The 19,773-nt window shown below is 32.6% G+C and overlaps 1 protein-coding gene across 1 annotated transcript in view; it reads left to right on the forward strand.

Moving 5' to 3' along the window:
* Positions 1-19,773, forward strand: part of Slf1 (SMC5/6 complex localization factor 1) — a 71,095-nt gene that overhangs the window by 1,477 nt on the left and 49,845 nt on the right. Inside the window, exons 2-4 of the mRNA XM_005326159.4 lie at positions 13,843-13,956; positions 14,124-14,199; positions 15,318-15,558. Coding sequence (XP_005326216.2) covers positions 13,843-13,956; positions 14,124-14,199; positions 15,318-15,558 — 431 coding nt within the window. The remainder of the gene's footprint in view (positions 1-13,842; positions 13,957-14,123; positions 14,200-15,317; positions 15,559-19,773) is intronic.

Raw genomic sequence — 19,773 nt, forward strand, 5'->3', positions numbered from 1 at the left:
CGTAAAACACTGATATTTACAAAACCAAAAGTATAGTGGTATCAATTAGACAATATTTTTAATGTTATATAAATCTTGATTATATTCTAAGATAGCCTTTTTCATGATTTAAAAGTCTGTAAATAAAATAACAATTCAGTGTAAGTTCTAAATAATAAAATCTAAAGACACTGGAGAATCCTCTGTCTTAAAATATAACTAAAGTAGAACATTACCTGTTTCTTGACTTTTTGGATATACTAGTAGAAAATAAATGCTGTAAAATGTTGTAGGTACTTTTTGACATAAGGAAATATTACTGCTTAAAATTAAATATCTCTGAAACTTTTAAATACATGTAGTTTTTACTTTCTGACAAAATTTGAAATTAAAGATATACTGTTGTTATTTTTGATAAGGAAGTAGACCCATTTGAATATCCCTTGATTAATTGATCCCAAATTCATTTTGAGAAGAAAGTTATACAAACTTTGTTTCCAATAAGAAAAAGTAATGACACTTTTCAGATTTTTTTCATAGAAATATGGTGAAATTTTAGGTATTGGTATTATTTTCCAGAAAATAATTTATAAATATGTTTATGTTTTCAATTTTGCTGATCTAAATGTCTTCCCAGCCTTGTAGTGGATTCCTTTTATGCAGCATGCCTTTCTTTCATGCTATGAAAAATGAATTGCTTTTAAAATTATAATGCAGTTAAGAATATCAGGCTAAATTCTGAAATTTGAGTCAGAATGGTTTTGTAAAAAAGTCATATCATTTTTGCAGAAACAGGCTTTTGTTTGAATATTGGTTTATGGATTTACTAGTAGTGTGTGTGTGTGTGTGTGTGTGTGTGTGTGTGTTGCTGAGGATTGTACCCAGGGCCTTGTCCAGGGTAGGAAAGCACCCAGCTCCTTAGATTCTTAATTAGTAATACTTCTCAGTGTCCTCATCTGTTTGACAAGGATAAATAGCACTTATGCTGTGAAAAAGGAAATGAATTAACAGATGAAGTGCTTAGACCACAGTAGGTCCTCTGTAAAAATTAGAGTGCAGTGGCACATGACTGTAATCCCAGTGGCTTGGTAGGCAGAGGCAGGAGGACTGCAAATTCAAAGCCAACCTCAGTAATTTAGGGAGACCCTGTCTCAAAATAAAAAATAGAAGAGGGCTGGGGATAGGGCTCAGTGGTTAAAGTGACTCTGGGTTCGATCCTTGCTACAAATAAATAAATAAATAAATTTTAAAAAATTCTGCTTGTTCAGCTTTAGGATTATACTCCTCCTCCCAAGTAATCCAAAGTTTCTAGGACACCTAAGCAGGTTTGGTGAACAGTATTTACTGTCCATCCATTTTTTTGCCCTGAACCGTGTTCCTTTTTCTTTTCTTTTTTTTTTTTGGTGGTGCTGGGGATTGAACCCAAGGCTTTGTTCATGCAAGGTAAGCACTCTACTGACTGAGCTATATCCCCAGCCCTCCGTGTTACTTTTTCAACCTGCTTCATTATGAAGCCTTTTTCTCTAAAGTAGCATTGCCAATCCAGCCTGTACCATATACACTATACACTATTGGATAGATTGAATGATTCTGTTATCTCAGCCTCTCATTTCTTCCTCACCACAGTCACTTTGTTGCTAATTCTCTATTTCCTTCCTGTACTACTAAATTTACCATCAAAGGGACTAATGACTGCTCTTTCTTAAATAATGCCATTGAGGTAAGAACATCTCTCCAGGTTTCATCACTGGCTGTCATATAATTAATATGTTTAGATCATATCCTTGAAGGATGGGCAGGAGGTAGACATCTTTTAAACCAATTCCAAAGTCCCCCTGAAAGAAATTAAACAAAGGGCCTAGTTTGGCTCCTAGGCCAAGAGGGACCAGAATCTTTAACTCTCCTTGAAACCATAGTGTTCAGCTTAGAAGTATTGTACTCACAGTTTGAGTACTGTAACATGTCCCTCTTTTGCAATATTGGTTAAAACAGAGATGTAATATTTTGATCTTTGCAGTTTTAGCTCATCTTTGTTTATTTTTCCAGCTAAATATTATTCGTAAAGGAAGTCATGAAAATCTTTCACAGCAATATTATTGATTGCATTTAACACTTGGTATGTTTTTCAGAAGACGGAAATTTCAAGGAATTTTCTTTAATTTGCTATAGAAGTAGATTTTAAATCAAAATAGCTTACATTCTAAAATAATGAGATTGAGAGACAACTAGTTTTCATCACATGACTTTAAAACCATGAAGAATATTAAGTGGCATGGGAAATGATCATGATAAAAATTTACATAAAAGCACAATGTAGAACTACATATCTAAATTTTGTTATATGTATATATTTTTTCACACACACACACACACACATGAAATGTGAAAGTCAATCCTGGGAAAATGTTAATAGTGGTATTACAAGGTAAAGGAATTAGAGATTATTTTAATTTTTCTGTAATAAGCCTGAGTAAATTAAAATTAATTTTTTTCGGGGGGGGTTGGTTACCTGGAATTGATGGCCAGGGTGCTCAACCACTGAGCCAGACCCCCCAGCCCTATTTTGTATTTTATTTAGAGGTAGGGTCTTACTGAGTTGTTTAGTGCCTCCCTGTTGCTGAGACTGGCTTTGATCTTCCTATCTCAGCATCCTGAGCCACTGGGATTACAGGTGTGTGTCCGCTGGTGTGTTCATTATAATTAAAAGACAAAATCAGCTAATTTAAGTAAATTAAGAAATATGTGAATTAACTTTTAAAAAATAAGTCTCTTATTTATAATACTTATCATCAGATGGCTTTATTTTCTTTATTCTTTTTTCTTTTTTGGTACCAGGAGTTGAACTCAGGGCACATAACCAATGAATTACACCCCTACCCATTTTATTTATTTTTAGACAGGGTCTCACCAAGTTAGGGCCTTGATAAGTTGCTGAGACTGGCTTTGAACTTGGGATACACCTGCCTCAGCCTGTGGGATTATCGGCATGTGTCATTGTACCTGGCTATTTTCAAAACAAACACACACACACACACACACACACACACACACGGTACACCCTTATTTTTACAAATAATGTTCTTTTTTTCTATAAAGACCTCTTTAAGCATTGCTGCTTCTCTGTTCTGCAGCACTTTCCTTTTTCACACAACAGTTTATTCTGCTCTTTCATCCTAGCCAAACCTTTGTGTTCTTATCTGTAGTGTTGCCTCTACTTTTCTCTGAATTACCTTTTCAGTATATTCTACATCACCTTCTTCAAACATGTCCCAGATAAATATTATATTATGTAGAATTCAAAGGACCTAAAACAATAGTGTGTAATAAAAAGCTTTGCAATTATGATGCTTGCTGTGCTATAAGTTTATTTGCATTTCTGACTGACTCTAACTGCAAAGGAATTTCAGGCATCAGGGATAGGCCCATGTGGGAGATATTTTGGGAAAGTCCACGCCACAGAAACAGTTGCTTGCTATGCCTAAATGCCAGCACTGTTCACAATAATTCACTCCTTGGTTGTCAATGATATATGGTTTAAGGTAAGTAAATTTAAAAATTATTGTACAGAGTTTTAAAACACTCATCACTAGGCATGTAGTATATAATTTAAAAAATTTTTGACTACAGATAAAATCATTTAAATGTATAAGATAAATGCTCCCTCCCGTTTTTCTATAAAGATAGGGCCTTATTGTATGCTTGGTTGCTTCAAGGACCCTGCCTCCCAATAAGTACTAGAAAGATTTGTGATTTTCCTAGAAATATCACTGGTATATTTATAGTATATCTGCTTTCTTTCTTATATTAAAAGATTCCCAGACATTAGTTGTCTATCCTCCATATCTCAGAACATATCACCTATATAAAACTTGACCCTACTTTTAAGAATTTTTAACTGACTGGGTTATTGCTAAGGTTCTGGAAAATTTTATGGTGTTCTCTTGGAGTTCATTGGCATGTCAAGCTGTTTATTGTTCTGATAATCCTGCAAGGATCAGAAAGAACTATCAAATCACTAATTTTATTAATATAAATTAATCTGTTCATATATCTGTACATGGCTGTGTCTTTTCCTATATACAGATAACATTTTTCCCATGTTGCTGTGTGGATTAAATTTGTGATGTAGGTCATCAGTTCATTATACAGTGTTATTGGAAAGCATTACTACATGTATTGTTCACTATGTTGTTTTAAATAGATACTTTTATCATAGAATGCTATTAGATTTGGGCCACTAGAATTTATTCTTTGAAAATATAGTTATTTTGTGTCATCACCAGGATTCACTATTCTGAGAAAGTTTAGCTCATAACGCTCCTTTTCCCCCATGGTGAACTTTTGGGAAAATATCCCATATTCTGGTTTGTTTTAAACACATCTATAGCTACAAAATGCCCAAATCAGGACATCGTGTTTTTTTCACTTGTGCATGAGTAGTTTCAGTTTCCTATTTCATCATTTTCTAAGGAAACAAATTGCTTTAAAAAGGCTTTCCTGATTTCTACTGTTATATAGTTGGTCCCCCTTTTATGTTACCATCTATGGGATCTTGCTGTTAAATACACAGATATTATTTCTATCATTTCTATTCCGTTATAAAAATGTTGTGTCTCAAGATGAAAGCTTTGTTTTATATGCTGGCTTCAGTAAGTTCTAATAATTTAATAATTTACACTTCAAACCAAAATATGTTAAAATGTCACTTTGTTAATAATAAACATTCAGTTGTAAAAGAGTTGTTATTGACTTGTTTGGAAAAGAAAAACAGTTTTTTCCTTGTATTTCTATGTAACAATTGTAAGGAACTAATTGTTAAAGAACAACATTTAAATACAACTTTTGGTTATAGTCTTATAGCAAATTTATTTTTTATTGGTTTCTTTATATTTTGATTATTTAACAGGTTTTGTTTTGTTTTGTTTTGTTTTGTTTGTGGTACTGGGGATTGAACCTAGGAGGACTCTACCTCTTAGCAACATTGCCAGCCCTTTTTTTATTTTGAGATAGGTTCTCACCAAGTTGCCCAGGCTGGCCTCAAACTTGCAATTCTCCTGCTTCAGTTCCCTAAGTCACTGGCATCACAGGAGTGTGCCACTATCCCCAACAACTGTAGCTTTCGAAACTTCATATTTTAGAATAACTAGACAGGCGTGATTTTAGGTTTTAAAAACAACTCCAACTTCCTTTCATTAGCAACATTTCTTTATATAGCCTGATAAAAAATAGTTTCCCAAATTCATAAATACATAAATGAGATATAAATAGTAGGAAAAGTATAATCTATGCTTAAAGCCCTACTTTTGAGAACTACCAAAGCATTTATTAAGTACCAAGATGATACTCACAGATAATGCATTTCATTTACCTAGTATTTCTGAAAGGTCCATCATTTTCTAAAGGAAAATTGCTAAAGGATTTATTTATTTAATTCTCTAGAATTAATGAAAGCAGCATTTTCCCCTAGTTGTAGACATTATATTTGAAGTTCACATATGGCTCTATTGTATGTGTTCTGAATAAGATTAAAGAATTATTTCTTGGAACAATATATTTGTAGTTTTAACATATTGACAAGAGCTATATTAATGAGACCCATGTAAACTTTTTTCTTACATTTTTTAAAAATGTGTAATTATTATAGTAAAAAGTTCCCTATTGAAGAAGCTGCCTATAGTTTACCTATTGATGAAAGTATTTTTCATGGATGATTAAGTTTTCAGGAGACTAAACTCTACTGTGTATATGATATAATTTTTTACTAACCAGACCAAATCCTTATAACTTTAAAGCACTTCTTTCATTGAAGAGGCTTTGAGTTTTAGGGTTTATTTTATTTTAATTAATTTATTTTTTATTAGTCTCTTTTAGTTATATATAACATTAGGACTCATTTTGCCATGATTTTAAAAGCATGAAAAATAGTTTATTCTAATTCAGTTGCTAATACTTTTCCTTTCCTTTCTCTCCTCCTTCTGTTCCCTTTTATTCTACTGATCTTTCTACTATTATAGTTTTTTTATTATTAGTGTCTTGTGGATGTACATGAATATGTGATTCCCTCTGGTATGTTCATATATGTACACAAGAGAAACAAATTAGATTAATTCCACTGTGTTTTTCCCTATCCTGTCAATCCTCCCTTCCCTTCATTCCCCTTTGTATGCTCTACTGTTTTTTAACTCCTTATTTTGAATTAGCTTTCACCTATCAGAGAAAATATTCGACCTTTGGTTTTTGGAAATTGGCTTATTTCACTTAGTTTGATAGTCTCCAGATCCAATCATTTACCAGCAAATACCATAATGTCATTCTTCTTTATGGCTGAGTAATACTAAATTGTGTATATATACCAAATTTGTTATATCCATTCATCTATTGAAGGTTGGCTTCATAGCTTGGCTTTTGTGAATTGTACAGCTGTAAATGTTGATGTGTCTACATCATTGTAGTATGCTGATTTTAATCTTTAGATATATACTGAATAGTGGGATAGCTGGGTCAAATGGTGGTTCCATTCCTAGTTTTTGAGAAGGAAAAAAATGCTTTCCAGAGTGGTTGCACTAATCTGCTATTCCACTATCCATGTGTGAGTGTACCTTTTCCCCCACATCCTCACCAACATTATTGTTACTTGTATTATTGAAAATTGCCATTCCTACATGAGTGAGATAAAAATCTCAGTGTAGTTTTAATTTGTATTTCTCTAATTGATAGAGATGTTAACAATTTTTTCAAATATTTGTTGACCATTTGTATTTCTTCTTTTGAGAAATGTCGGTTTAATTCCTTTGCCTCATTATTGTTTTTTGTTTTGTTTTGTTTTGGTGGTAAGTTTTTTGAGTTGTTTGTATATCCCAGATATTAATGCCCTGAGGAACTGACAGTGATAAAGATTTTTTCCCATCCTGTAAGTTCTCACTTCACTCTCTTAATTGTTTCCTTTGCTTGGAAGCTTTTTGGTGCCATCGCACTTACTAATTTTGATCTTCTCAAGCTTTAGGAGTCTTGGTAAAGAAGTCAATTCCTGAACTGACATGTTGGAGTAGATATCTTCTACTTGGTGCAGCGTTTCTGGTATAATAACTAGGTTTTTGATCCACTTTGAGCTGAGTTTTGGGCAGGGTAGAGAGATAGGGGTTTAATTCCATTCAATTATATATGGATTTCCAATTTTCCCAGCACCATTTGTTAAAAAGACTGTTTTCTTTAACATGTTTTTGTCCGAAATAACTGTATTTATGTGAGTTTGTCTCTGTGTCTTGTATTCCATTGGTCTTTCATACCTTTTTTGGTGCCAGTACCTGCTGTTTTGGTTCCTGTAATCCCAGTGGAACTAATCTGATCTATTTCTCCTATGTACATGTATGAACATACCAGAAGGAATCACATATTCATGTACATCCACAAGACGCTAATATGCTGTAGTATAATTTGAGGTCCAATATTTTGGTGCTTCCTGCTTCGCTTTTCTTGCTAAGGATTGCTTTAGCTGTTCTGGGTCTCTTATTTTTCCCAAATGAATTTCATAACTGCTTTTTCTAGTTCTGTAAAGAACATCATTGAAATTTTGATGGGGATTACATTGAATCTGTTTAGTGATTTTGATACTATGTCCATTTCAACAGTATTAATTCTGCCTGTCCAAGAACATGGGCAATCTTTCCATCTTGTAAGGTCTTGTTCAGTTTCTCTCTTTATAGTGTTCTATAGTTCTCATCCTAGACGTCCTATACTTTATGTTAGACTGATTCTCAAGTTGTTGTTGTTTGTGGTGGTTGTTTTTTTTTTTCATTATAAATATGATCATTTATTTCAAGTCACTTAAAAAAAAAACAAAAACTAGGAAGCATACTGAAAGGCATCCAGTGTTTTACATGCCAAATGTAAAAGACTGATTGCTCTTTTTTTTTAATCTTGATTTTTTTAATTGCTTTTATTTTTTAAATACATGACAGCAGAATGCATCACAATTTTTATTACACATGTAGAACACAATTTTTCATATCTCTGTTGGTATATAAAGTATGTTCACACCTATATATGTCTTCATATGTATACTTTGGATAATGATGTTCATCACATTCCTTCATCATTGCTAAACCCCTGCCCCCTCCTTTCCCCTCCCACCCCTGTGCCCTATCTAGAGTTCTTCAATTCCTTCTGTGCTCCCTCTCCATACCCACCTATGAGTCAGTCACCTTATATCAGAGAAAACATTCGCCATTTGTTTTTTTGGGATTGGCTAACTTCACTTAGCATTATCTTCTCCATTTACCTTCAAATGCCATGATTTTATTCTCTTTTATTGCTGAGTAATATTCCATTGTGTATATATATGCCACATTTTTTAACCCATTCATCTACTGAAGGTCATTTAGGTTGGTTCCACAGTTTAGCTATTGTGAATTGTGCTTCTGTAAACATTGATGTGGCTGTGTCGCTGTAGTATGCTGTTTTTAGGTACTTTGGGTGTAGACAGAGGAAAATGGTGGTTCAAATGGTGGTTCCATTCCAAGTTTTCTAAGGAATCTCCATACTGCTTTCCATATTGGCTGTACCAATTTGCAGTCCTACCAGCAATGTATGAGTATGCCTTTTTCCCCACATCCTCCCCAACACTTATTGTTGTTTGTCTTCATAATAGCTGCCATTCTGACTGGAGTGAGATGGTATCTTAGAGTAGTTTTGATTTGCGTTTCTCTAATTGCTAGAGATGATGAACATTTTTTCATATATTTGTTGATTGATTGAATATCCTCTTCTGAGAAGTGTCTGTTCATTTCTCAAGTTTTTTTTTTTTCCTTGTGGTAGTTGTTTTGTTTGTTTTTTTGAGACTATTTTGAATGGATGGTTTTCCTAATTTCTTTTTCAGCAGATTCATCATTCAAGTATAGAAACATAATTGATTTATCGGTGTTGATCTTGTATCCTGCTACTTCACTGAATTCACTTATGAGTTCTAGAAATTTTCTGGTAGAGATTTTTGGGTCTTCTAAATATAGATTCATGTTGTCAGCAAAGAGAGATAATTTGAATTCTTCTTTTCCTATTTGTATCCCTTAAATTGCCTTTTCTTTTCAGTTTGCTTTGGCTAAAGTTTCAAGGACTAGGTGCAATAGGAATGGTGAAAGTGGACATCTTGTCTCGTTCCTGTTTTTAGAGGAAATGCTTTCAGTTTTCTCCATTCAGAATAATGTTGTCTTTGGGTTTGTCATAGATAGACTTTACAATGTTGAGATAAATTCCTTCTATCTCTGGTTTTTCTAGTGTTTTAAACATTAATGGGTGCTATTAATTGTTGAATGCTTTTTCTGCATCTGTTGAGATAATTGTGTGATTCTTGTCCTTAAATCTATTTATGTGATGAATTAACATTTATTGATATCTGTATATTGAATCAAACTTGCATTCCTGGCTTGAATCCACTTGATCATAGAACACTGTGTTTTTGTATGTAATTTGATAACTGCTTCAATTTCATTGCTTGAAATTGATCTGTTTAAGTTTTCTATATCTTCATAGTTCAGTGGGTAGGACATATATCTCTAGGAATTTGTCAGCATCTTCAAGATTTTCTAGCTTACTGCAGTATACATTTTCAAAATAATTTCTGATAATCCTCTGTATTTCAGTAGTGTCTGTGGTAATATTTCCTTTTGCATCTCAGATTTTTATAATTTGAGGTTTTTTCTCGTCTTTTAGTAGTTTATCAAAGAGTTTATCAGATTTGTTTATTCTTTCAAAAACCCAATTCTTTGTTTCTCTGATTTTTTTTATATCAATTTCAATGATTTTTGATTCTAATTATTTCCTGTCCTCTACTGATTTTGGTATTTTGTTCTTCTTTTTCTAGGACCTTGACATGTAATGTTAGATTATTTACTTGGTATCTTTCTCTTCTTTTAAGGTATGAGAGCAATGCTATGAACATTCCTCTTAGAACTGTCTTCATATTGTCCCAGAGACTTTGATAGGTTGTATCACTATTCTTACTTACATCTAAGAATTTTAAAAAATTTCTCCTCTGATTTTCTCTGCTATTCATTCATCATTCAAATGTATTTTATTTAATCTCTAGATGTTAGTTTCTCTTTTTGTTTCCCATAATTCTTTTCTAATTTCATTCCATTATGATCTGATAGAATACAGAGTATTTTCATTATTTTTTTGTATTTGCTAAGATTTACTTTGTTATGTAAAATATTATCTATTTTAGATAATGTTCCATGTGCTACTAAGAAAATAATATATTCAGTCATTAATGGGTGAAGCACTATATGGATGTATGTTAGGTCCATATTACTAATTATATTATTTAGTTGTGTAGAATCTTTACTTAGTTTTTGTTTGGACGAATTATCCAGTGGTGGTAAGAGAGGTGTATTAACGTCACCCAATGTTATTGTTTGGTGATATATTTGATTCTTTTTTTTTTTTTTTTGTACCAGGGATTGAACTCAGGGGCACTCGACCACTGAGCCACATCCCCAGCCCTACTTTGAATTTTATTTAGAGACAGGGTCTCACTGAGTTACTTAGCACCTCGCTTTTTTCTGAGGCTGGCTGTGAACTTGTGATCCTCCTGTCTCAGCCTCCCAAGCTGCTGGGATTACATGCATGCACCTCCACTCCCAGCCTATTTGATTCTTAATATCGAGAGGGGTTTGTTTGATGTATATAGAAGCTCCATTGTTTTGGCATAAATATTTACCATCCTTATAACTTGTTAATATATGATTCCCTTAAGTAGTGTGAAGTGATTTTCTTTGTCTCTTTGATTAATCTTGGGTAGAAGTCTACTTTATTTGATATGAGAATAGCAAGCCCTGCTTGTATATGAATCCCATATGTATGGTATTTTTTTCCCCATCCTGTCACTTTCAGTCTGTGGCTATCTTTGCCTGTGAGGTGGATCTCTTGCAGACAGTATAATTTTTGGGTCTTGTTTTTTAATCCAGCTTGCCAACCTATGTCTTTTGATTGAGTTTAGACCATCATCTACATTCAATGTTGTTATTTGAGAGGTGAGTTTTATTTCCTGCTATTTTGATTTTTTTTCTAATGTTTAAATTTGAGTTCATTTTCCTTTAATTGACTTTTTTAATATTATTCCTTCCTATGCTAGTCTTCATTTCTTTTTCATGAAATATTTTATTTAATATTTTACATAGTGCAGACTTTCTAGTTATGAATTTCTTTAGTTTTTGCTTATCATGGAAGGTTTTTATTTCATCTTGAATTCTGAAGCTTAATTTTTCTGGGCATAGTATTCTTGGTTGGCATCCATTTTCTTTTAGAGCTTGGTTCATATTATGCCAAACCTTCCTAGCTTTTAGGTTCTGAGTTGAGAAATAGTTGAAGTCTGTATTGATTTATATCTGAATGCGACTAGTTATTTTTCTCTTATAGCTTTTTAAAATTCTGTCATTGTGTATGTGAGACGTTTTCATAATGATGTGTCTTAGAGTGGATCTATTGTGATTTTTGTATATTTGTAGTTCTATATACCTCTTATATTTTAATTTCCATCTCATTCTTAATATTTGGAATTTTTTGATATTATGTCATTGAAAAGAATGTGCATTCCTTTAGTTTGTATTTCAGAGCCTTCATAAATCTTAAATGTGGCCTTTTAATGCTATTCAAGTTTTCATGAATATTCTGTTCATGGTCTTTTAATGTCTTTATGGTTGGCTTTATTTTCAAGATTATGTACTTTGTCTTCAAGGCCTGAAAATCTATCTTCAAAGTGGTCTCATTTATTGGGGATGTGTTTTTAATTTTTTAATATAGCATATTGATTCTTTCATTTCAAGGATTTCCTTTTGGTTCTTCTTCAGAATCTCAATCTTTTATTGAAGTGATCTTTCACTTCCTCTTTTTTCTCTGATTTCACTCCTTACATCTTCTTTTAGCTCTTAGAATAGTTTAACTATGGACTTTCTAAAGTCTTTCTCTGACTTTCCCTCCACTGTGGTGTCATTGAAGTCTGTTGTTGAAGCATTAATGTGTCGTTTGGGATGATTTGTTCCCTTGCTTTTTCAAATTGTTTGTGTACCCATCTATTAGTATAATCTGACTTCTTCTTTTAGGCAAAGGACTACTTTGTGAGCTTCTTTGTCTTCAGATCCCTGGGTTGGATGATTTTTTAAGTCACTGTGTGATCTGTGCTGATTCTTATATCAGCACCATTTTAATACATGTCACTGAGCTCTGTTTACTATAGTGACTTCAGAGTCAATCCTCATATTATTCAACCTTACAAGAAACAAAAACTTGTTGCAGTTGTTCTCTGCAGTTCCTCAAATTCAACCAAAAACCTGTAATTATGTTCCAAAATAGGTAAAAAAAAAAAAATTAGTTGTTGAATTTAGTAAACTTACTATAACCTTAAGTGAGGGTTAAAAGTGGGTTGGAAGAAAGATTGGGCAAAAAGGAGAGGGAAAAAGACAGAGGGGAGAGAGAGAAGATAGAAGACTAACCTACACCAAGGTAGAAAATATTGGTGTTTGAGGTAGTAGCAGATAATGCAAGAATATGAGTAGGGGGTGAAAAAGCAAGTATAAATCAGAGGTAGGAAAACAAAGATAGGAAGATTGGTTTCATTTAATGCTTTAAACCATTAGATCAAATACACTCAAATGGGTTGAAGGTACAGTGTTGGTTATTGGTTTAATAATTGTCATTCAAGTTAGAGTTCCTGGAGATCATCTCCAACCTTCTCACTGTGCCTCCCACTAGTTTTAGTGGTCTAGACTAATGAATCTGATTTCCTCTATTTGGTGCCAAAAATGCTTTGTTGCTGTTTCTGAGTCAAGCAAGGGAATGCTGAGCAATTCTTTATGCTCTTGCCTGGGTCATGGAGTTTGAGCAGGGTTAGGTGCAGTTCCCAGCACAGGTTTCCACCAGCACGTTCCCCTTGTTCATATTGAGGTTAGAGCGAGCAGGGGATTCTAACAATTTTCTGCTAGTAGTGGTCCTTCTAGAAGTTTTTTCTGGCTGGATGCTTAATAAATCCCACTGCAGGAGGATTTAAGGGGGTGACTGATTGGATGAGGGCTCCACAAGATGACTGCATATCCATGGCTCAGTTTTCTTTTTACAATTTGGTTTTAAGCTGTTTGCTCTGTTTTAAGGACCTTTTTGTTACTGTTGTATTATTAATTTTGTCTGTCTTTCCAAATGTTGTAAGTGGTTGAGCGTAATTTCCACTCTCCAATCTTCTCTCTCTCTCTCTCTCTCTCTCTCTCTCTCTCCCCCCCCTCCTTTCATTCCCAAGTTCAGTATGTTCAGAAATGTACATGGGGAATAGAATCTATACAGGATCATTATGTGTACCTGTTGTACTAAATTATTTGGTATTAATGCTGTAGGACCATGTGTTCTTTGTCTCCAGTGACTTGCACATATTCTTAATATCTGTCCAAAAACACTTCAAAAATCAGTACAAAATCTGATTGTATCATTGTCCACAACGTATTTGTTTTAAAGCTCTTAGCAAAAAATAGCATTTTAAGAATGAAGTTGGTATTGTTATACTAATATTTATATGGATGTGTATCTTTTTCTGAAGAATTATATTCATTCATCAATGTGTATATTGATGCCCACTTTCAGTGTTCAAGCCAGAAACAAAAATTTATTTTATTTAAGATCACATTTCGAGAAGATAACTTTTTAAAATTTGTTTCTGTTGTAAGTAAATTTAACATTGGTGTAATGTTTATGGTTAAGCCTTACATGTTTAGTTCATTATGTGTTTAATTAATTTTAGTTTTTATTTTAGTACTCATAGTTAAGAAAAAATAACTCTGTGAGTAATGTGTTTAACATGTTATCTTCTGTGCATATATACGTTAGATGGAACATGATGCCCCAAAGCATATCATCCAGATGACAGGATTTAAGATGGAAGAAAAGGAAGCTCTAGGCAAATTGCTTTTAAAACTAGATTGCACGTTCATTAAGAGTGAGGTGAGTACAAAAGCTTATAAAAATATTCAAGGTGTAGTTGAAAAATAGAATTAAAATACTGACTTAAACATGAAATATTGTCCCCTTGATATTGTAAGAATAGAAAGCTGTGTTATTAAGAAAATCTTAGTTTAGTAATATTTCTTCATGTGAATTTTTCCCTCTAGAAATACAAAAATTGTACACATCTTATAGCTGAACGCCTGTGTAAGAGTGAAAAATTTTTAGCAGCTTGTGCAGCCGGTAAGTAAACTGCCTTTCTCTGAACCTTAAAAAATCCTCATGTTAAAGAAAAGATAGCATGTTTATTATATCAGATAAAAATATGGTTTTTCCCCTGATATTTTTCTTAAATTATTTCTTTGATATAACTTCTACTTTATTATTCTTCTGAGTAAAATTTTGTAATACGTGAAAATATGTTAATTGGGTGGAAATATTTACTTCACCAAAGATTTAGGTGTTTTATTTAGAAAAAAAATTATTTATTAAAAAGATTGGCACCAAATGTCAAAACTTAAGCTTTTGTTGAGACCTTAGCTTTTCTTTGATCTGTCATTGGAAATAATCAGCATTTTTGTTCTTCTTCTGCTTCCTCTCCTATCCGTTCTATGAAACAATAGTGATTCTATTTTATTTCCCTAAAATACCAAATTCAGTAAACCCAAATTAGACCTTAATCTTTCTTTCTCCCCCTTTGTCGCCACTGATAATCCTTAAGGCTGTCTCTACTGTGAGTGATTTAGAATATCATTAATCTACTGATTGAATCACCCCCAAAACAGATAAATGTATGTGACTCCAGTGAATTTATTATTTTTTAGATTAACATACCAGAGGATTGATTCATTATTTTTGGATTCATTATTAGGTCCATAAATAAAAGCATACATTTTCCCTGCAGTTTAAAAGATCATTGATGCCCAGATATAGAAACTACAGAATGTTATTAAATGCCAGAGAAAATTATGTAACACTAAATTTGTTTGGCAAAGTGTAACAGTACTGTGAACATTATTGGAGAGACTTTTAGCATAGGAGAAAGAATATATATATCAGCCCAAAAGTGAATGATATCAGTAATAATAATTCAAATAATATCACATATTTTTATCTTAAAGCTTTAGATGTGTGCTTCATTAGTAATATTTAAAATTATAATTATTTGTCACTGAAGACATTACATACAATGTTCAGTGATGTTATTGGCTTCACTCTCAAAAATTTAGAAAAACATAGTTCAAAGATAATGTTGGCAATATAGCCTAAGAATCTCATGTTGACAAAGATTGACTTATTTGAAATTTGATCTTTATTTGAACCAAAATTTCTCTGTGATGAACAGTTCATTTCCTTTCTAGGAAAGTGGGTACTGACTAAAGACTACATAATTCATAGTGCCAAAAGTGGCAGATGGCTTGATGAAACAACTTATGAATGGGGATATAAAATTGAAAAAGACTCCCATTATTCACCTCAAATGCAATCTGCACCTAAAAGATGGCGTGAAGAACTGAAACGCACTGGTGCTCCAGGAGCCTTCCACAGATGGAAAGTTGTCCTTCTTGTTAGAGCTGATAAACGAAGTGATTCTCTTGTAAGGTAGGAACTCATAAAAGCTAAAGCAATGAATGAGAAAACAATTTTGGCGTGAATACCTTATTGTATTTTTGCAGTTATCAGTTCAGTCAAAATGTGAGCTGTGATTATTTTCTTTTTGATCCCCTAGGTAAGCCATTCTGCATGTTTAAGTATATGTCTCTAATAAAACAAAATCTATTTGATCTCCTTTATTTTCCATGTTATTTCTTTTGGCCAAGTTTGAACCTCTTAAATTTTTGCTAGTAAAGTATTATGTTATCAGAACCCTTTTTTAGGTTTATGTAGTATTATCTTTATGGTTCATAGTGTTTTCATAGTTTAATTTCATTTTGCCTTTTATATATTTTTTGGAAGCCTTTCAGTTGTTTAAAAAGTATTCCAAGTCTGCTACTACTCTTTTTTAAGAGGGGATCGTTTTATTGTCTTTAGGAAATGTAATTTATGGATAATGATTATGGATATGGATAATGCACCCATATTGAGTGTACACTTTAATAAGTTTGGATAGGAACTCACCTATATTACCCTCACTGTATCAAGATCTGTAACATTTACATTCATCTTATAATGTTCTTTTGTGACCTTATACATTTAATTCTGGACTACAAATAGTGGGCAATCACTGGTTTCCTTCTTATAGTTACAGATTAGATTTGTCATTGTTTTTAGAGGTTCATATATTTGGGATGATACTGAATACGCACTTTGTTTTAGCTTCATTTGCTTAGTACTCTATTTTTGAAATGATGTTGCATGTATCACCATTCACTCTTGTTGCTGTTTAGTATTCTACTCTATTGCTGTATTAAAGTCTGTTCACTCACCTATTAATGGGTACTTGGGACATTTTATTATTTTTATTAATATGAATAAAGCTCCTTTTTAGTGATTATGATAATGTGGTGTTGTTAGAAAGATCAACAAATGAATCAGTGGGACAGGAACAGAACCAAACATAAGGATACTTGAATTATGACAGAATGTCATAATTGTGCTGAAGAGAATTGTCTTATCCAAGGTTATGCCCCAAACCTGAGGGCGGTGGGCATCTAATGACTGACTCATGTTGGGATATAAAGGAACCTCTCTCCAGCAATAGGTATAATTTGGCTCTAATGCACAGATGGAGTAAGAGAGGCTTTCCTTATAATTATATGACAGTTCAGTTGATTCCTCTGCCCATGGTTACTTCATCCCCTTCCCCTCCACAGCTGTTTTTCTGACAGAACAAAACAAAACAAACCAAGCTGCTTTGACCATTTGAGTATGAATATTCATATAGGCATGTTTTCATTTCTCTTAGGAAATACCTGAGAATGAAATTGCTAGCTCAGATGACAATTGCATATTTAACATTATAAGAAAATGGCAAACTGTTTTCCAAAGTAGTTGTACCATTTTACATTCCCAATTGCAGTGGAAGAGAGTTTAGTTGCTCTGCATTTACTTTGGCACTGTGGTCAAAAATCAATTGACCATGGATGTATGCTCTATTTCTGGACTTGCTATTCTGTTACACTGACCTGTATGTCTAACATATACCATCATCATACTGTTTTGATTACTGTTGTTTATAGTAAATCTTGAAATGAAATAGTAAAAGTTCTTCAGCTGTGTCTTTTAAAAAACTGTTGTGGTGATTCTGGATTCTTTGAATTTTCATATATTTTTAGAGTCAGCTTGTAAGGTTCTATGAAAAAAGCAAGCTAGGATTGTGTTTTACCTACAGTGTTCATACTGGGAGAACTGTGTTCTTAGAAATATTGAGTCTTCTTATTAGTAGACTCTCTCTCCTAGTGTTCTTTGGTTTCTGTCATTAATGTTTTATAGATTCATTTTATTAATCTTGTACATATTCTGTTGAATTTATTCCTAGAATCTTTCTGTTTTGGGAAGCCATGAAAATGAATTTCTTTGAAAGTTTTATCTGCATCTATTGAGATAATTCACTTTTATCTTTAAGTCTGTTAATATGGTGAATAATACTGATTGAATTTCAAATGTTAAACCTACATTCTTGAAATAAACTGTATTTCAATGTGGTGGATTATGCTTTTTTAATATATATCTGATTCACCATTTCTATTTAGCATTTTACTAGATGTGCTAGTAAGCCAGTGTAATAAGTACAACAAACAAACAAACAAAAAAAGTATTAAGATTTTTATCAAAGATACTTAAATTAGTGAATTTAGGAAGATCACAAGATAACGTCATTATATAAAAATTATTTTCTTACATATTAGCAAAAAACAATTGGAAATTAAAATTTAATTATTTTAGTTTTGTTATTTCATTGATTTCTATATTTGGTTTTTTTATGAAATGGCTTTGTTGAGATATAATTAACATACAATTTAGCCATTCACTGTAGTATATAATCTAGTAGTTCTTAGTATGATCACAGAGTTTTTGAATCATCAATACAATAAATATTAGAACATTATCATCACATTAAAGAGAAGCTTCATGATCATTGGTAGCTATTCATTTCTTATCTCTTCTGTCCTCCTGCCAATACTCTCCTACCATCTTGGTCCTGGAATTACTTATCCAGTCTGTGTGTCTATTTTGTACACTTAAAAATATATTCCTCCTATCTAACCATAATTATATATCCTTCCACTAACATCGCCCCATCCTTCTTCCATCTCCCTAACCACCCAAATATCTGGTAACCACCATTTCACTATTTCTATGATATCAATTCATTTTAGATGGCACATATGAGGGAAATCATGCAGTATGTAGTATTGGTCTCTATAACTGGCTTATTTCTTTAACATAACATTCTCTAGCTCCATCCACGTTGTAACAGATGACAAAATTTCATTCTTATGACTGAGCAGTGTTGCATTGTGTAGGTGTTCAGCAATTGGTGAACATGTAAGTTGATTCCATATCTCGGCTATTATAAATATTGCTATTATAAATATGGAGACACAGCTATCTCTTATACATACCGATTTCATATTCTGTGGATACATACCCATATATATGGTGAGATTGATGAATCATGTGGTAATTCTGTTTTTGATATTTTGAAGACTTCATACTGTTTTCCAAAGTGGCTGTACAAATTTACATTCCCCTCAACAATGTGTAATAGCTCCCTTTTCATATACTTGCTATCATTTATGTTTTTCCCTCCTTTTGATAAAAACAGTTCTAACAAGTGTTAAGTGATAAGTGGTTTTGATTGGCATTTCTCTGATGATTAGTGGTGTCAAACATTTTTTCCATATACATGTTGACCATTGTTTGTCTTTTGAGAAGTAACTGTTTAGGTTGTTGGCCCATTTTTTTAAAAAGGGTTATTTGCTTTTTTGCTATAGAGTTGTTTGAATTCCTTATAAACTCTAGATATTAACCACTTACCTGAAGTATAGTTTGTGAATATTTCCTCTTATACTGTTTGTTGTCTGAAATTTTAGATTGATGTTATCTTAGTTGTCTATTTTACTGTTGTTTCTTGGACTTTTGAGGTCATATCAAAAGAATCTTTTCTCAGACCAATATAAAGTCTTTCCTCTCTTTTCTTCGAGTGGTTTTGTAAACTATTCAAGCCTTAACATTTTAGTCTTTGATCTTTTTTGAGTTGATTTTTGTATATGGTATGAGATAAGATTTTAATTTTATTTTTCAGTATGTGGATATTCAATTTTCCAAATACTACTTACTAAAGATATTTTCCTTTTCCTATTGTATTTTCTTGACACTTTTGTTGAAAATCAGTTTGCTGTAAGTGCATAGACTTATTCCTGAGCTCTCTGTTGTGTTCCATTTATCTGTGTGTCTGTTTGCATGCCAGTGATACTATACCTTTGTAGTATATTTTAAAGTCAAGTAGTGTGATACCATCTACTTTGTTCTGTTTTACTCAAGATTGCTTTGGCTGTTCAGGGTCTTTTTATGCTTCCATGTAAACATTAGGATTTTTTTTTTTCATGTTTGGTGAAAAATGTCATTGTACTTTTTTTTTTTTTAAGTTGTTGATGGACCTTTTTTTTGCTTATTTACATATGGTGCTAAGAATCAAGACCAGTGCCTCACACGTGCTAGCAAACGCTCTATCACTGAACTATAACCCCAGTCCTATCATTGTATTTTGATAGGGATTTTATTGAATCTATAGATTGATTTTGGTACGATGGACATTTTAACAGTATGCCTCTAATATCTTTCCATTTATTTGTATACTCTTTAATTTCTTTC

The sequence above is a fragment of the Ictidomys tridecemlineatus genome, chromosome 1 (genome assembly GCF_052094955.1).
Source record: "Ictidomys tridecemlineatus isolate mIctTri1 chromosome 1, mIctTri1.hap1, whole genome shotgun sequence".
NCBI classification, from domain to species: domain Eukaryota; kingdom Metazoa; phylum Chordata; class Mammalia; order Rodentia; family Sciuridae; genus Ictidomys; species Ictidomys tridecemlineatus.